Source organism: Antennarius striatus, chromosome 6, assembly GCF_040054535.1.
Source record: "Antennarius striatus isolate MH-2024 chromosome 6, ASM4005453v1, whole genome shotgun sequence".
Taxonomy (NCBI): Eukaryota; Metazoa; Chordata; class Actinopteri; order Lophiiformes; family Antennariidae; genus Antennarius; species Antennarius striatus.
Genome location: NC_090781.1, coordinates 23,635,854 through 23,652,812, shown reverse-complemented (window position 1 = coordinate 23,652,812; position 16,959 = coordinate 23,635,854). Strand labels below are relative to the sequence as shown.

The 16,959-nt window shown below is 41.4% G+C and overlaps 3 protein-coding genes across 6 annotated transcripts; 2 read left to right on the top strand and 1 right to left on the bottom strand.

Moving 5' to 3' along the window:
- The first annotated feature begins 3,405 nt into the window (after positions 1 to 3,405).
- Positions 3,406 to 7,856, top strand: zgc:114130 (uncharacterized protein LOC570332 homolog). Its single transcript, XM_068317351.1, has 2 exons — positions 3,406 to 3,573; positions 4,649 to 7,856. Exons 1-2 carry the CDS (start codon positions 3,520 to 3,522, stop codon positions 5,861 to 5,863), a joined length of 1,269 nt encoding a protein of 422 aa, XP_068173452.1. The 5' UTR covers positions 3,406 to 3,519; the 3' UTR covers positions 5,864 to 7,856.
- A 3,257-nt stretch (positions 7,857 to 11,113) lies between these two features.
- On the bottom strand, positions 11,114 to 14,233 carry trappc6bl (trafficking protein particle complex subunit 6B, like). 2 transcript variants are annotated; one of them, XM_068318270.1, is made up of 7 exons: positions 13,962 to 14,233; positions 13,617 to 13,714; positions 13,305 to 13,372; positions 13,044 to 13,161; positions 12,865 to 12,948; positions 12,582 to 12,675; positions 11,114 to 12,444 (listed from the first exon to the last, which is right to left on the bottom strand). In XM_068318270.1, the coding sequence occupies exons 2-7, from the start codon at positions 13,710 to 13,712 to the stop codon at positions 12,413 to 12,415; spliced, it is 492 nt and encodes a 163-aa protein (XP_068174371.1). In that variant the 5' UTR covers positions 13,713 to 13,714; positions 13,962 to 14,233; the 3' UTR covers positions 11,114 to 12,412. The 2 variants fall into 2 exon arrangements, with proteins under 2 accessions (XP_068174371.1, XP_068174370.1); XM_068318269.1 differs by lacking the exon at positions 11,114 to 12,444 and having other exon boundaries at positions 12,452 to 12,675.
- Positions 14,234 to 14,369: 136 nt separating this feature from the next.
- Positions 14,370 to 15,936, top strand: bloc1s3 (biogenesis of lysosomal organelles complex-1, subunit 3). 3 transcript variants are annotated; one of them, XM_068318266.1, is made up of 5 exons: positions 14,370 to 14,423; positions 14,624 to 14,739; positions 14,834 to 15,020; positions 15,155 to 15,255; positions 15,667 to 15,935. In XM_068318266.1, the coding sequence occupies exons 2-5, from the start codon at positions 14,626 to 14,628 to the stop codon at positions 15,850 to 15,852; spliced, it is 588 nt and encodes a 195-aa protein (XP_068174367.1). In that variant the 5' UTR covers positions 14,370 to 14,423; positions 14,624 to 14,625; the 3' UTR covers positions 15,853 to 15,935. The 3 variants fall into 3 exon arrangements, with proteins under 3 accessions (XP_068174367.1, XP_068174369.1, XP_068174368.1); XM_068318268.1 differs by lacking the exon at positions 14,370 to 14,423 and adding an exon at positions 14,448 to 14,466 and having other exon boundaries at positions 15,667 to 15,936; XM_068318267.1 differs by lacking the exon at positions 14,370 to 14,423 and adding an exon at positions 14,465 to 14,511 and having other exon boundaries at positions 15,667 to 15,936.
- Positions 15,937 to 16,959: the final 1,023 nt, after the last annotated feature.

The window sequence follows — 16,959 nt, the reverse complement described above, 5'->3', positions numbered from 1 at the left end:
TCTGTACAGATCGAAACAATCTTCTGATTGCTTCCTCCAGTCATTCAGCACCCTCTGTTATTTTCACTGTGTGTGTGGGTGTGTGTGTGTGTGTGTGTGTGTGTGTGTGTGTGTGTGTGTGTGTGTGTGTGTGTGTGTGTGTGTGTGTGTGTGTGTGTGTGTGTGTGTGTGTGTGTGTGTGTGTGTGTGTGTGCATGGGGGTAGAGTCGCAGAGGGCGGGCCATTAGTTTGTTAGTTAGTTCTGCAGCTCATTGAGCTCATTGTGCTCCAAAAGCCCTCGAGCCCAGCTGGACTCAACAAGAAGCAAGAACTCCCTTTCAAATCTTTCTCCACCTTTCTCCACCCCACCCTTCTCCCTTCCCCCCTTTCCTTCAGAAAGCACCCCCCCGCCCCAATCTCTCTCTCTCTCTCCCTCTCCTCGGTAATCCCCACCTTACCCAAAAGGGATTTGTTTATAGAAGTAAAGTCTACTTGCAGACCCAATAGCCTGTTTACAGATAACGCTTTATTTACTCAAATTAAGGGAAGGGGCCTGTTCTCCTCCAGGCGCATGTGTTGTTGACGTGGTGCTAATGGCTTGTTGTTCACAGTGGTGGCCTTCATTTCAGGCTAACAAACAAACACACGAGCCAGCTTCTTAAGACAATGACTAATCAGGGCAGTTTCTGTCGGGGGAAAAGCACCCAGAGGTTCAGTCACGTTCACAGTTCGAGAAATAAATGCATCTGTGGTAAAATGCAGGGGTGAAAACAGACAAATTATCATGCCACATGCCACATTTGGAGGTGGTCTGGAAATTTGTCCACCATATGTGAGGTGTCATGTGATTGAAGACTCTTCTATGCTCTAAGTTGAAGACATACAGAAACGGTCAGAGCCTTATGGGGAGCAACCGGACGCGGACAAGATGGATGAATCGGGGCAATACCACCGGGAATATTTGATGGCAGTGTGGCCACAATTCTAGTGACAAATGAGCGCCAACAAAATGAAGTAAAAAGTAAAAAGAACACAAGTGATAAGCTCTCTGTCCACAAATCTGGATGTCCGTGATGACCTTACAAACGCCTCAGAGTACAGCATTACCTCAGAGTTTTGCCGCTTTGTGTTCAGGAGGTGTGTCATCACAACTTCCTCCATGTTTTTTTTGTTGTCAAAACTTTTAAAACTGCCTCCCCGCGGTTGTACTGAGCTTTATGAAAAGAGATGAAGGCATCGACAAACACACCACATAAGGAAAACATATCCATTTACGTGCTTCCAGAGAGCATAAACAAGCCTTAAGACTGGTTCAATATCCTGTGACCTTTGACCTCCACCTTTCAGGTCAAAAGGGTCTGATTAACTTTAACTTATTCCCTTCTATGATGGAGTTGGGGGTGCACTTTTTTTTTGAGTGAGTGGAAAAAAAGAGCACGTTTCAGCATCGTATCACACAAACACACACACACACACACACACACACACACACACACACACACACACACACACACTATGCTGTGTGACACATCCTTCAGGCTGTCTAGAGTTGACCTGTGTCATTGCATCATCACAGAGCAGAGGTGGAGTGAAGTTGGGGGTTTGAGATGCTCAGTCAAACACAAGCAAGTATACACACACACACACACACACACACACACACACACACACACACACACACACACACACACACTTAATGTTGACCACTTGGCTGGAGCAAAACAAAGCTTTTTAGCAGGCTTTGTTCTCATCTGAACTCGTCTCTCTGAACTGGGGCGAGGGTTCACAGAACTCTCTCCACCAGCCTGAGGGCTCACATTTTAAAAGTTTTATTCATATAGTTTTTTTTTTAACCATTTCTGACATAGTTACTTTTGTTTTTTGAGGGCTCTTGTTGGGGACGAAGACTTTTATACCTAAAATCATCAGAATTACTACAGAACTTTCTTCATAAACCTTCATACATTTCAGAACACAAGAAACTCAAAAACGTGCACTGATTGCAATCATAGACGCTCTTCAACAAAACTAACTGATGTTTCACACCTTCACTGATTTTCAAAAAGGGAACTTTGAATGCAGTCTTTAACTCACATCACCCACAAATCTGGTATTTTAATGCACTGAACTATACAGATCAAATCTGGAAGTGCTTTTTTTGGTTGTTGTCTGCAGTTGCAGCCAAACACCAATTATCGACTCATGTTCCTAGGTTTGCTGTAATAATCCTTTTTACGATCCCAGAGGTGTGACAATGCCACTCCTGGCAGACCTGTGTAGGTGTGTGTGCTCTTCAAAATGTCTCTCTGTGACGGCCAAATGTGCTGTGGGTCTTTGAGCAGCCAGACATTCTCATGGCTCTGATCTGCAGTGGAGTTTTTCACACATCTGCCTTTGAAATCAAACACTTCAGTCTTCTTTGTCTCTGTCAAGGCATTAGGGCTGTCTCCACACTGTCTTTTCTAGCCATGTGTTCAATCCTCCTGCTTTCAGCCTTTGTCCTCCTTCTTGCATTTTCTTGTGTCTCTTGTTGGTTTATGGCTGTTAATTTCTTCAGTGTCATTTGTTTCAAGCCCCTATAATGAAAAGATTTTTTTTTTTAAACTCATAAGGGTGAAGATTTCAAACAAACTTACAGACAGTATCACATTCCTGCATATAGATGTTTTAGAAAATAGATCTTTGTTTGCTTCCGTTAGCTGGGCGAACTTGCATTTATTCATTTGCTGACTACACAGGAGCTGATGGGACAAATGCCAACTAAAGCTATCGAAGTTTTGTCAGTTATGCCCAAATACATGACACACAGCCACAACATATCACAGAAACCAGTTTGTTCAGCATTAAGAAAAAAAGCATAAAACTTAAATCAAATTTGAACTTGCCAAAACTTTACAGACACAGCCCTGAATTGGATAATAATAAAGTTGATTTAATTTTATTTCATTTATGTCATATCTTACTTTTGGCAACAGTGCATTACAGTACTTTTGAACTGTTTTGAAATTTGTCACATGAATTAAATCCTACAATTTCAAACCCAAATTCGGTGATTATTCTGTTTTATTTTCAGCACTATTTCCCCTTATTATTACTCCTATTAATAGTTATTATGAGGTTTAAATGTTGTTTCTATTCCTCTAACTTTAGCTGGATGGAGTCTCTTTGTTGCAGATACACTTCCAGCTGCATGTCTTCTATGAATCACAAACATAAATAAAGCGGATTAATACACTATAATTTATAATTCAGGGCTAAAAATGCTCATTTTCTACTAGTTTTGCATCAAATCGTTTGAGACTTGTGGGACAGGTGAAAAACTTTCGGCCGTCTGTCTGACTCGGAGCCGAGTGGGAGGGGCCAGGAGCCGCGTTAGGTTTTAAATCCACACGTGGTCTGAGTCGCGGCCTTGTTTAGCAGCGCAGACACAACTGGAAACTTCTGCCCAACTTATGCTAACGAGTTGCCCACGTCTATCGCCGTGAGAGGCAGACGCGATCGGACGACGCTTGTTTTGTTTTGTTTTTTAAACTGTGCAAAATGCCATCTTATCCCCTCAGCCAGTTTTTGGACTTGGAGGAGATGATGTGTAAGGTAAAGAAAAGCGAAAACAAGTTGAGCGTGAAGTGGGAGAAGTTGAGAGTGGAGCGAAAGTTTGCTAACTTTGGGGGGGCTTGGCGTTAGCTAGCTAGCTAACGACTAACTGCGCTAATTATTGCATACTTCTTCTTATTTAGTCTCTAGCGAATAATATTGAACTTTCTTAACATTTTAGTGATAATTATTTGATTTCCTGAACTTTTTTTTAACATTTATTTAACGCTATTTTTAACTTGGACTTGAAGCTAACGACGAACTTGTCACAAAGTGGAAGCGTTACCCAGGCAGGTGTTTAGATTTGTTGCAACATTAGTCCATTAATCAAGATTAACTTGCTTAATTAATCATGTTTAACGAGTTGGTTTAGCTTGGAAAAGGAGTAACTAGTTTAATGCGAGATAGTTAAGCTAGTTGTCTTAATGTAAGTAACATAGGTGGACCGTTATCGATAAGCTGCTGTATGAATCTAGTCGCTGCTCCTATTAGCGAAATCAACCACACGTTTTTTAATGTATTTACAAGAAAACATGGGGCTAAAAATGTGGAGAAGGTGCTAAATACACTTCTTGTGGTAGTTTTTTTTTTTTTTTCAAACTAACGTCGTGAAGTTCCTGCATGTGGTGCTCAGGAACACACTGTTCTGTAAGTTAGCTCGTCCTTGTTGAAGATGTTCTCATCCACATGAAAGTTGACTTTCACCCCGATGAAGGACACTTCTCAATGTTATCGGCGTGTATTTTGAAAGGTTTTCAAATGTGTTTTGTGTTTTTTTTGCTGGATTTTTACACAGAAACGTTTTTCATCAACTGTCCTCTATTTAACAACAACAGAACGTTGACTCGATTATCAGATGTCTAAATGTTTTGAATATTCCACCAGAATGTACTCTCAATGTCTCCAGTTTCAGGTTTATGTTGTAGTTTTGTCTTGTAGCTGTTTTTTTTTAAATAAGACAAATTATGCCTGCTTTGCTCTGAAAGAACTTTCAAAGTTTGAATACTTGATTAACCCCCTGATGGATTGTAATGGTAAACAGAATGGATTAATGCTGTGTTGTCTGTTTTTACAGCAATTACTGAACCTTGACTTGAGTGATCAGAGTAGACCGCCGCCATCCCTCAGTCTGGCGATGAGAACTCCAGGTTACATCGGTCAGCCTCACTGCAATACATCGTTGTCCCTCTCGTCTCTCTCCTGCCTCTCTGATCATTCTGACAGTGCACTTTTGGCCTCCAGCCAATGGGGGCAGCAGTCAGAAAGCCCCACGTCTTCCCGGCAGACTAATTCCAACCAGTGGAGAAGGTCAGGCTTCTTTGGCCAACGCTCCATCAGCATGGTAGAGAGTAGCAGTATGACACCTGTGAGTTTTAGTTGGCCTGGAAGTGATGTAAAGCATTCCCAAAGTGACATCAGCCCCACTTTGTTAAACATGGGCTCTTCTTCATCCTCTTCATCGCGCTATAAGACTGAACTTTGTCGATCTTTCACTGAGAGTGGCTTGTGCAAGTATGGTGGGAAGTGTCAGTTTGCACATGGCCATGAAGAGCTGCGGGATCTCAGCAGGCATCCAAAATACAAAACTGAGCCGTGCCGTACATTTCACACCATCGGCTTCTGCCCATATGGGATGCGCTGCCACTTTGTTCACAACAATGAGGAAGAAAAGAAACCCCAAGTCGCTCGCCCCGCGGCGTCCACTTCTTCAAGCGTTGGGACGCAGCTACCTTCATCCTCCCGCGTGCACAGACCTCCTCTAGTCAGACAGAGCTTCAGCTTTGCCGGGTTTCCCTCTGCTCCCCAGCAGCTCCTCCAGCCCCCGCTTGCGGCTCTTCCTGCCAATCCTTCTTTCACACGAGCCCCGTCAACCTCTCCTCCCCCTAGCACCGACATCACCGACCTACTATCCCAAGCCTTCCTGGAGATTGACTCTGCCTTTGAGGCCTCGCCTGCCCAGTACCAGCCCAACAGTCAGGCTGCGGCAGCAGATCCACGTTCTCCATTCCTGCCTTCACCCGACTCCGGCTGTTCTCCCTGTGGGCTGTCTCCGAATGCCTCCCCATCCCTGAGACAGAGTCCTGGTGCAACTGGGGTCTGCCCAGGACCACTGGGCATCCGATCCCTGTCCTATACCTCTCTGTCAGACCAGGACCAGGATGGCAGCAGCTCCTCTGGGTCGTTGAGTGGCTCTGAATCCTGTAGTGGCAGCAATGAAGCCAGCGGCAGACGTCTGGCCGTGTTCAGTCAGCTCTCCGTTCCAGAGGACACCACCGGGTTCAGCCTTTAGGCTGCAGATTGGTGGGACACGAACAAACATATTCACATAATTTGGGCAACAGCATGACTACACAGTCTGGATACCCTTAAGACACAATATATGTAGTACACACATCGCTTACAGTCGACCTCTACAAGTTCCACCACATCAACCACAACACACACAGACTGGACTGAGAGCTGAGACATTCCTTTTACTCGTATGGCATCAGAAAAAAAGATCTGGAGAGATTTGCTTATGGATTTGTGGTCACTGGCGTAGCTACAGTGATAGAGAAAATAAAATGTGTTACCACCAAAAATGTAGTACATATCAACGTTGTAGTATAATAGTACTGGAAGTATTAAGATGCTTTACCGCAACAGTATGCTGAGATGGCAAAATTGCAACAAAGAGATTGTAATCACGGTGATTAGCCGATCAGTCGCCTGTTTTCAGAGTCCAAATTTACCATTTATTTGCCAAAGATATGTTTGTAACTCAATCACTTGTGGACTCCTGTATAGGTGCTACTGCCGGGGGGGAAAAAATTGCCTTTGAAAAGCAGGACAGCTGCACGAAAGTGTGGTTTGCCTGTGGAGCAGGGCTGCAGTGCAAACGAGCAGTCAAAGGTTAGGAAGCGGGAAAATTTCTACGCTCCTTCTTCCCTTGATTTGAAAAGTCTGAAAATCTCTGGGAAAAAAAAATAAGTGTAAAAGGAAGGAGTGCACGCCCTGCCACAGTTAACCAGTTGGCTTTGCTGGTGAGTCATGTTATCAACCACAGAAGCTTAGATTATGGTGGTAAAAACACACTGACCTATGTTTGTTTTTGTTTGTTTTTGCAGTAACTGTACACAGTATTGTTTCTAAGCTAGTGAAAGTTATTTTCTCCTGACTGTACAGTCTGACTCGTGTTTAGATTACTGACCTTCAACCTGAATGTTAAGTTTTTAAAACAACTGAAGTGCCTGTAGTGTTATTTAACAGGTCATGTTACAATGTTGAAACAAGGTTTGCTGGCTGGTTAGGACAGAAGTGATGGTGGGTTTGAGTCTTTTTTTTTTTTTTTTAAGTAACCAAATGTTAGTTCCAATCCTTGGAGAAATTTTTTTTTACAGCTGATTCTTTGCCTTTCACGCATTATTGACAAACTGCTGCTGGGCAAATGGCCAAAAGGTAACTTTTAACTCTCCTAAAATGGAAAAAAAAAAGTAAGCTAGATCTTCAAATATCTTGTTAATGATATATTTATCTGTAAATCTGCAAATAGGAATACAGTATCTATTTTTCTATGCGTTTGAAGGAGTAGGCAATGGACGAGTAAAAAAAAAAAAAAGACTTGGAAGCAAAAAAAGCCCTGAAATGTCACCAAATGATTTATTTAGCATGTTATTTTGTACAGACTTGATCCGAGTATCAGACTTGGCACAGCAGGAAAGCGAAATGTCCCATGATTGTTTCATGAAAGTCCTGTTTTACCTCCTAAAAAAAAAACAACTTAGTCCTAATCTGTACTTTAAATGATCTTTAATGCAGACATTCCCACGAGTGGGATTTTTTCCCCTCCTCCTTTTCCACAGCCAGCAACAATTTTGATAATAACAGTTTAGTGTCTTGCCCCGCTCACCATCTTCACTCTCCTTTTCACTCAGCATTGATTCTTACTGTTATGGTTTTGTGCTGTTATTGAATGTGTATTGTCCTGGTCACAAGTGTGCGAACTGTGCACCCAGGTCTGTTACCTAACAGAGCTAAATCAGTGTTCTGGAGGGTTATGGTATGTATGCTTACTGTTATAGAATTTTTACTTGGCTGTTCTGTGTAGTTGGTTAGAACAGACACTGCTGTTACTGGTCTATTTAAAATTTCCTTTTTCATCAACACGCTTGAGGCCTGTTTAGCATTGAACACGATTATCTTTAGTAAATTAATTTCTTTAATTTATTTTAACGTATTTATAGAGTACTTTGAGTTGTTAATGCTTGTATCAAGTTTAATATATTTTTTGTTTGCTTTTTTGTACTGGAAATAAAGTTTGTTTTTTTTAAAACTCCCTTCGCTTAATGATCATTCTTACTTGCTTAACCCTCTCGGTGAAATATCTCTGCAGGCATGTCGGGCTCATCTGCTGAGAAAAGTTGTGTTATGGTTCGACGCAACAACGCAGATGTTACAAGGAGACTCGTGCCTGTTTGCATTCAAGTGTTCTTCCTGTGGTGTTTGTGAAACTGACGCATTTGTAACATTTTATTCAGGAAGGAAGGAAGCGAGCAGGAAACCAGATGAGCTGTCCTTGTGGTTTTCATTGTAGATTACATTCCCTCAGTAGACCTTTACTTTTGAGGTGACCTGTATCAACACATTAAAATTATCCAGATGTGTATAATTGAGGCACGAAGAAAAAGTGACACATTCCATTTGATTTTTAACTTTTTCGCAATTTTGCCCATTAATTAATGGAATTGTCTTAAATTTTGCTTTGTCAGATGAATTTGCATAACTCATGGGTTTTTATGGTTGTACTGAAACCTTACACATCACTACACAACAGAAGACATTACATATAAGCATCGTGGAGAAGTAGAGTGAGGCCTTCAAGAACAACATTGAGTACAGTAATAAATTCAAGAGCAGTTTTGATTTTTTCTGATGACTGTAATTTTGAAGAATCACATGAACTTATTCTTCCCTACCAGTTTGACCTATATGTGGTATGTTTGTGAAATTATGGTTCAAGCTAGAGTTCAGTCATCACTTCTGCAACCAATCCTATATAGGATGTAGCAAGACCCCAGTGTGTGTATGTGTGTGTGTGTGTGAGAGAGAGAGTGAATGTGTAGTCATGCCATTTAAATTTCACTTGATAACAAGTCTTTTGTTTGGCTTTAAATCTGACCAATCCTAGACTCCTAACAATTTCCTTTCACTGATTCCATCCTTCCTCTCTTCATTCACATCCTCTCCTCTTCACTCGCTGCACTGTGTAGCAGTAACAGTGGTAGTTAAGCAAAACCTTTATTAAATCACCGGTATCTATTCAGTGCCACGTTCAGGGGGAGAAATATACTTGTCATACTGTAAATGTAAGTTAACTCCGGCAAACAGACCCGCCTTTAGAACCAAAATGGGGCCCGAGCAGGGCTGGAGAAAAATCACGGTTGGCCCTGAAGGAATCTTTCTTTCATGTGCACACAAGAGCTATTATCTTGTCACTGTTAACATGAGATGGGCTGGCTGTGAGTGATTAGCGGCTGTGAAAGGGTTCAAGGCATGTGCATGCCCCTATGGTGTGTGTGTATGCGTGCTGTTTTCTATCTGAGATAGACATTCTCCCACACTCTTGCCCTGTAGGACGTAGGAAAGGCAGGCAGATGGCTGCATTCAGGTCCACCACGGGTCAACATATGGCCCCGAGCGGCAAAGTTTGTGTTCATGTGAGACTGAGAATCACGCTCTGACTATGCATGAGCGGAGGAAGCTGGAGGAGAACAGGAACAAAGTTGATAATGGGGACTGAAAGGAAGCTGTGAAATCAAGTCAGGAGGCATTTGGATTGGATGAAAGTGAGCAGCATCCTGTGAGACCGTACTCCACTCACAATTCAGAGAATTAGTACCCGGGTTTGTCAGGATGGTGTAGAACCAGAAAAAGATTTTAAAAATGTAATTTAATGCAGATCCAGGATTTTCTTTACTTGAGAGGACATTTCTTCTTCTTTCTCTGATCAACTCAAAAACATTGCTTTCAGGAAACCAGTCACTGATGAGTTCTCTCCCTACACCCGTCTTTAGACATTTTAAATGATACTGAGTTTTAGTGAGTCATCAATTTGAGATAAAGAATGTTCTTCCTGGCTCACCCCCCAACTCCCTCTTTCTTTCTTGTAGCCCCTGAACCCCCCCCCCCCCCCTTCACTGTGCTCACTCCCTCTATTCACCATTACTCTTTGTGAGTGTATTGGTGATTATTGTGATGCAGGGTAAAGCAGGAGGAGGGGGGGTGGGAGTAAAAGCCACATAGAGGGAACAGCACAAAACAGCTGTTGTTGAACTACCAGAGTTGTTGAACTACCGAGAGCTTTAAATTCTCACTTCACACCGATTTTAAGACTGGAGCTACAGATGCTGAGGACCTTTCACATCCTCACCATTCCCTGTACTTTTTAATCACCCTCCTCTCCCTCACTGCTTCCGCTACACCCCCCCCCCCCCTTTATCCCCACTTCTACCATTCATCTTGCTCCTGCCTCCCGTCGACTCTTCATTCTCTCCATCTCATTTTCCTCTTGCCCCTCTCTTCATCTCACCCTCTCCTCCATTTTTTTTAAACAATTCTGCCCCCTCTCAGGCTTTCACCCTAATCTCCCCCCCCCCCCCCTCCAACCCCCCATCCTCTTTTCCAGTGAGGATTTGTGCAAAGCCTTTAACAGCTTGCAACAAATGGGCCAAACTGTGGGCTGTACTAGTCAGGTGCTTCACATTTTCGCAGATGTCTGTCTCAGTTTTCTTGACTGTTTTTTTCTTCTTGGCAGCATTCCTACACAAACACGTCATGCTGTCAGCTCTGATGCACTATGCAGATCAGCAGGGGTAGGATGACAGCCTACTTTAAACCAGGCGACTTACTTACTCTTAAGCTCGTTCAAGAATTCTTGTCTCAAGGGCCTTGGCTCTGAAGTAGACGTGGCCCAGTTTGAGTGCTAACCTAACATTTCAGATTAAGTATTTGGGCATATATGAAAGAGGTACTCCAGCAATGAAGCACACTGCCTCTGCCATATTAGGGGACGTTTAAGTGGTAGATTTTTAAAAAGAATAATTAAAAAGACAAAAAGTCAAGTTTCATACACTGTGTCCAACACCTCTCACAACCAAGAGACATTTAAAGTAAAAAATAACCCACTGACATTTACTTTTGATTTTAAAATCCTAATTTGTGTCTGTTACTGATAAAACAGTTCCAAAAATTACAATGACAATTAAATTTGACACTAATGGTCTAACTTGGATGAGTTTAGGCATCAAAGTTGATTCCTTGTGTTTAGTCCCAAAGAAACTAATTTATGTTCAGGAAAAGATTTGGTCATGGGGTTTTTACAACTTTCTATCATAAAACATATTGTCACAATGTAAACTGTAATAAAACACTTTGTATAAATGTAATGTCATAAAACACATTGTAAAAATTCAGTCTGTGATACATCAGTGCTACCAAATGTGAAAATGACTGGGCTGAACCAAACTAAACTTGTTATAAATGTAATTTTTGTTTTATTTGAGTTCACGCTACTGGGACGGACCGTCGATTAGATACCACAGACCATTAGTCACATATACAGAACTAAAACTTCTTCATAGCAACTTTTTTATATGGATTTACAGCATGAAATAAAATAAGAAAGCAAGGACTGTAGGAAGTTGAGTATGCTTACAAAAAAATGTTAACTTATAAGTGATGAGATTATGTTAACAGTGAGAAGAAAAGCTGTGTGTCCCTCTGGTGACACATAGTGGTAACAGCAACTACCAGAGGCAACATCATTAAAGCGCCATGGTGTCAAAGGAGTCCTAACTTGTACAATGAGTTTAGTTTTATAGCACACAAATCAGTCATTTCAAAACTCTGAGTTGATCACATTTGCAGTTTTATCGTAGATGACTGTACATAATGCTTTACAAAAGACAGAAAATATATTTTTTTACAATAAATAACCTGTAAACACAGTCTTAACTATAAAATGTGGCATCACTACAGGCTAGATTCATTCCACTTACAAATTTATACCAGGCAACAACAAAAAATGACAGACAAAATCATCCAACATATCTTCTTGTACAAGAGGCTCGTCGTAGATTCACATTTTGCCTTCAAATGATCTGAATTTTAAATGTCCACCAGTGCACATGAAGCCCACCAGCTCCTAAAGGCAATCTGCTACGAGGCAGAGGAAAGCACCACAAGCTGGTTTCAGCTGCCAGGCCTACGGTCCGAGACACAAGCAATGCACAAACAATCTGATGCCTGTGTCAAAGGTTCACAGGCTATTATTTAGATGGATGCCAGAAGAGGCTGCATGGCAGGTGACAGTCCTAAATTATCAGCCAGAATGACTCGTCGTAAAGTCTGTGGATTTTCTCTTCCACTGTCTGTTATCTTATTGTCAGCTCTAAGTCCGTTCTAGGGATTCAACACATTACAATTAATATCACATAACGGTGATTCACTACATTTGCAAATATTTTTTCAAAGCCAGGCTGATACGATTCAGACAGGGGTCGGCGCTGCTCATTTAATGAAACTCTTGAGAACATCACACATCTGTACAAAACATAAAACAGAAGAACATTTCTAGTATGCGACAGAGCACCGCAACAAGAGGGTGAGCCCTTGTTAACCCTATAGAGCCTGTCAGGGTACCTGGATATCTACAAACCTAGCTACTCCTGCTTGATCCAGATATGAAAATCAGGGCGTTGTTTGATCTCTCTATAGGTGGACAGGAACAACTATCCTTTGTTTAGGATTGACAGAACCCCACATGGCCCTGTACATCTGTACCAGAGAAGAAAGGTTCAGATCACAACTTCTGGATTACCACTTGGAATTTACCTGCAAAAACAGAATTTGAGAGGGATTGAACATACAACCATTGAGGCATTAAGACAGCAGTTTCATTATTATTGGTGGTCAGTAACCGTGTCGCCAGATTCTACCCATCATAGGGTTGGTGTTCTGATACAACTTACAGGATGGCATAGTAGAGACCTCAGCTGTCACCACACTGTCCAGACCGAGGTTAGACAGGGCTCCTCTCACCACACCGCATGAAAAAGCAAGGTACTGAAAGTACACACACACACACACACACACACACACACACACACACACACACACACACACACAGAAAGTAATCTTAGTCGAAATGAGATTGATTCTGATTTATTTTGCTATAAATCAATACCAGTCCTGTAGTGGCAGAAGAAATTGTAGTTTTGTGTGTGCTTACTACAAAAGATTTCCTATATTAACCTTAGGAGCTTGATCCAGGTACTGTTTTCCATTGGAGAGCTGAGTCAGCAGAGAAAACTTGTTATCCTGCAGAACGTAAGTTCCCTATAACAGAGAGTACAATACTAAATACACCTTGACTTCTCAATGGATTGTTGGCAGTAGTATGCATATTGTTAATGCAGCTTTTTTTCCTTTACCTGATGGTTTGTTCTGAGGTTGTCGACCTGCCTCCTGAAAACCTTTGTCCAGAAATCTTTACAGATGAACTTCATTACATCCAATTCATCCTTGAAGCTTGGAGAGTCCCGCGTCAGTCTAGACAGTGTATCAGCAAAGACACTTATGATGTGATGATGCATGTTATAAACTATTTACTGCCACACACACACACACACACACACACACACACACACACACACACACACACACACACACACAGTATGTAGGGGCTGGTTTACCTTTCAATCAGTCCTTGTCCCACTCTGAAGCCCATGCTCTCAAGCACAGAAACACAAACTGCTCTGTCCTGAAGAGAAGAAATCCAAGTGGTTTAATTAGTAAATGGTTCGCAACAAAATTTACAAGTGAATATTCTGTCTTATATTTACTCGGAGAAATTGCCGTATTGTTGTTTAAAAGGGGAACATTGGTTCAACGAGACAATAATTATGTGAACTGAATTGTTAGCATGGCTGACATTAGGTGTCTGTCTCACAAACTGACTCCACATCACAGTATAATCCATGGTTTAAGATTAGACATAAACACACCTTATTGTCCATCTCTTCTTTTCCGGATTGCTGCTCCTTGTAAACATGTGACACGATCTCCATATGGAGAAAGTCAAACAGAGACTCGTCTGCCATTTCTAATCAACACAAAAGTGGATAACAGTCGGATGCTACGACAGAATGAGTTTCTCTGAAGCTAGTTAGCTAGACAAGCATTATACTGTCATTTACGATTTAGCATTAAGCTAAAGTCAGCCAAACTGCTAGCAAGCGCTTGTAAGCAACACTGTCCAAGTCACATGAGGTATTTTATAATAATGACAGACAAAATAGACCTACAGGCAATAAAAAACAGAATGAAGCGTTGCAGCTAACGTAAATTACCTGCGTAGCGACTGTAGGTGACACGGAAGTGTAAACACAGTCGTACTTCTACAGTGGCGCTCGATATCTATCGCGGTACCCCAATGAACACGGAGCTAGGCGGAGTTAACGATATTCAATGTCAAGAATTACGTCAAAAGGCGTTGTTTATGAAGTTAGATCACATGGTCTTTGACAACTAAAAGCATACAAAATATGTATCGAGGCTATTTTTGAGAGATATGTCGCTTGACGTTTTACTTCAATTATAGCGTTTATAAATTCCGGTACGTTACGGACTACACCAGTTCTCATTACGAGCGCCCCCGTGAGTGTGACGCAGAACGTCGAGTCGTCAATATCGCTCCAATTGTATTTTGAGACGTCCTTTTTCACGTGCCATGGCTGCTGAGTCCGGATTGGTCCTTAGCAAACAACCCACTTCCTCGTTTCTCATGTGATTTGTTTTGTGACAGTTCAGAGGTAATGCCATTGATTGTTTTCATCTTTGTCTTCGGTTTGGATTGTCAGTTCACATTGCATTATGGATATACATCAATATTACTTTATAGTATGCTTCGTTTAATGTTTCCATTATCCTCTGCAGAGTGATTTTTGTTTTTTTAAAGGTAGCTAACGGCGTTTGTTTTCTGTTTCATGTACGTGGGTGCGTGGCTACACAGCCATGTCCAGCGGGTACCAGATAGTGGTGCAGGGCGAGGCCTCCGAGACAGACTCCGATGATGAAGTCTACCTTACGTCCATGCCTGCTGCTCAGACTACCGCAGTGGGAGCCAAGGTACATTCTCTTGTGCAAAACTGAGCGAAAAGTGTCTTCATAAGTATCAAACAAGGTTTCTTCCTTTTTTTCCTGTGGTCTTGTGTGACGTCAGGTTCCTGGAGAGGCGTCTGAAACAGACAGTGAGGATGAGGAGAAGCAAACGGATCAAGCCCCTGCATTGAGCCAGCAGAGCTCTCAGATCCTCAAGCGAGACTTGCCGCCTCTTATAGTGGTTAGAGATCATCCCACCATACAGTCGGTTGTGGAGGACAGGCCGAGTCCTACACGCAGGCTGCATGGTGAGGAGAATACGTCATTACAGAAAAAGAAAAAGCCTTAATAGGCTTTTCGTGGGAGCTTTCAGCTGTATGTATGGGTGGAGATGGAGATCTTGAATGTTTTGTGCATTTTTTAAATGTAATTCTCTTTCTAGGTGGGACTCTGTTGCAACAGAAACTGCAAGAATCTAACAGCCGGCTATATAATGATGTGGGACAAACAGTTCGGCAGGTTTATAGCAGTGCCACGAAGGAGGTACGCACACGGACACTTACTAAATTTATAGTTTAGACATAAATGCATCATATATGACACCAGGACTGCAGAAGAGAAGCCAGTGCACGTATCCATGAGATTGCATCAGCAAATTTATGCACCAAGCTTTTTTCTCTGTAGAGTAAAGTAATTGAAATTGATGCTGCATCATATTCAAAAGATAATGTAATACAGTTTATGGATCTGAACTCTATGATGCTTCTGACAAAGTAGGCTTGTTATCATAAAGTGTGATGTTATAATGGGCAGACATGTCATGTCCAGTCATTTGTCATAGAGTACTGTATTCTTCTAATGAAAACATTACTTTCTATAATTGTAATAACAGCTCTAGACCAAATGTCTTTGGTTTTGTATCTGCGATTGTTTGACTTTGACATTTTTGTGAAGGTCCACAGTGCAACAGCTCAGCTGAATGCTTCACAGAGTGCCATCATCAATGCATCCCACAGCATCAGATTAATCCTGGATGACCTGAAGGCTGTTTCTGAGAAGATTGACATCATCACCAGCTGCCAAATACTGCCTGATATTAACATTAATAACCAAAGTAATGCTACTGCTCCCCAAACATAAAATCTAATAAATAAATGTATGATTTTAAAATATACATATTGTGTTTTTTTAATATCAATAGATGTACAATTTTCTCATATTTATTTTGTATTTTTCATTTGTGAAATCATATAAATCAGTATGAATAAATAAATACAGTAAACCAATTTTATCAACTGTTTTTTTTTTATGTCTAAAGATTTAATTGTTAACAGTTGGAACCAGTAGTTTCTGACTTGATACTTCACTGATATAGTTTTCAACAACATTAGACATGAAAAAATAATTGAAATAATTTCATACAATCATTTCAATCTGAATTTATTTTACAAAAATCTTTAAAGAAAAACAAAGGATGTCAAATGAAACAGGACTACACTACGAAAATAAATATTTGACTAGATGTTGCTGCTTAATCTACCAAACATTGTTTTTAAAATCCTGACACTAGGTTCAACACAAACAATAGCAGATAATCGTAATTTGATTGATCTGTCTCTATTTTTTGTGACTTTGTGTGGCGTCGCTTTAACATCCAACCATGTCCCAGTCTGCATCTCTCTTAACAGCTTCACTGCACGTCCATCCATCACTGTTGTGTGTGTGTCTGTCTGTGTGTGTATACATGTCACACAGGAGTGTAAATATACACTAAGACCACCACCAGCAGGTTCAGAAATGTGCCCACAATACCAATAATGCCAAGCATGGGTTCATGATCCACCTTACATCTGGCGGGTTCAGGAAACACGCTGGTTATTTCTGTCACCTGGAAGAATCAGAGTGGATCAGACATTAAAATGAACCTTTAGGTTTGTTGATGTTATAACCACACGATGGCGCCATTGATAAGATAGAACAAAAAACTAGTCCAACACGAAAGACCATGGAGGGGTTCAAAGTAAAAGAATGTGTGTGTGTGTGTGTGTGTGTGTGTGTGTGTGTGTGTGTGTGTGTGTGTGTGTGTGTGTGTGTGTGTGTGTGTGTGTGTGTGTGTGTGTGTGTGTGTGTGTGTGTGTGTGTGTGTGTGTGTGTGTGTGTGTGTGTGTGGGTGTGTGTGTGTGTGTGTGTGTGTGTGTGTGTGTGTGTGTGTATTGTTTGTTATATTTATTTTGACTGATGTCATTG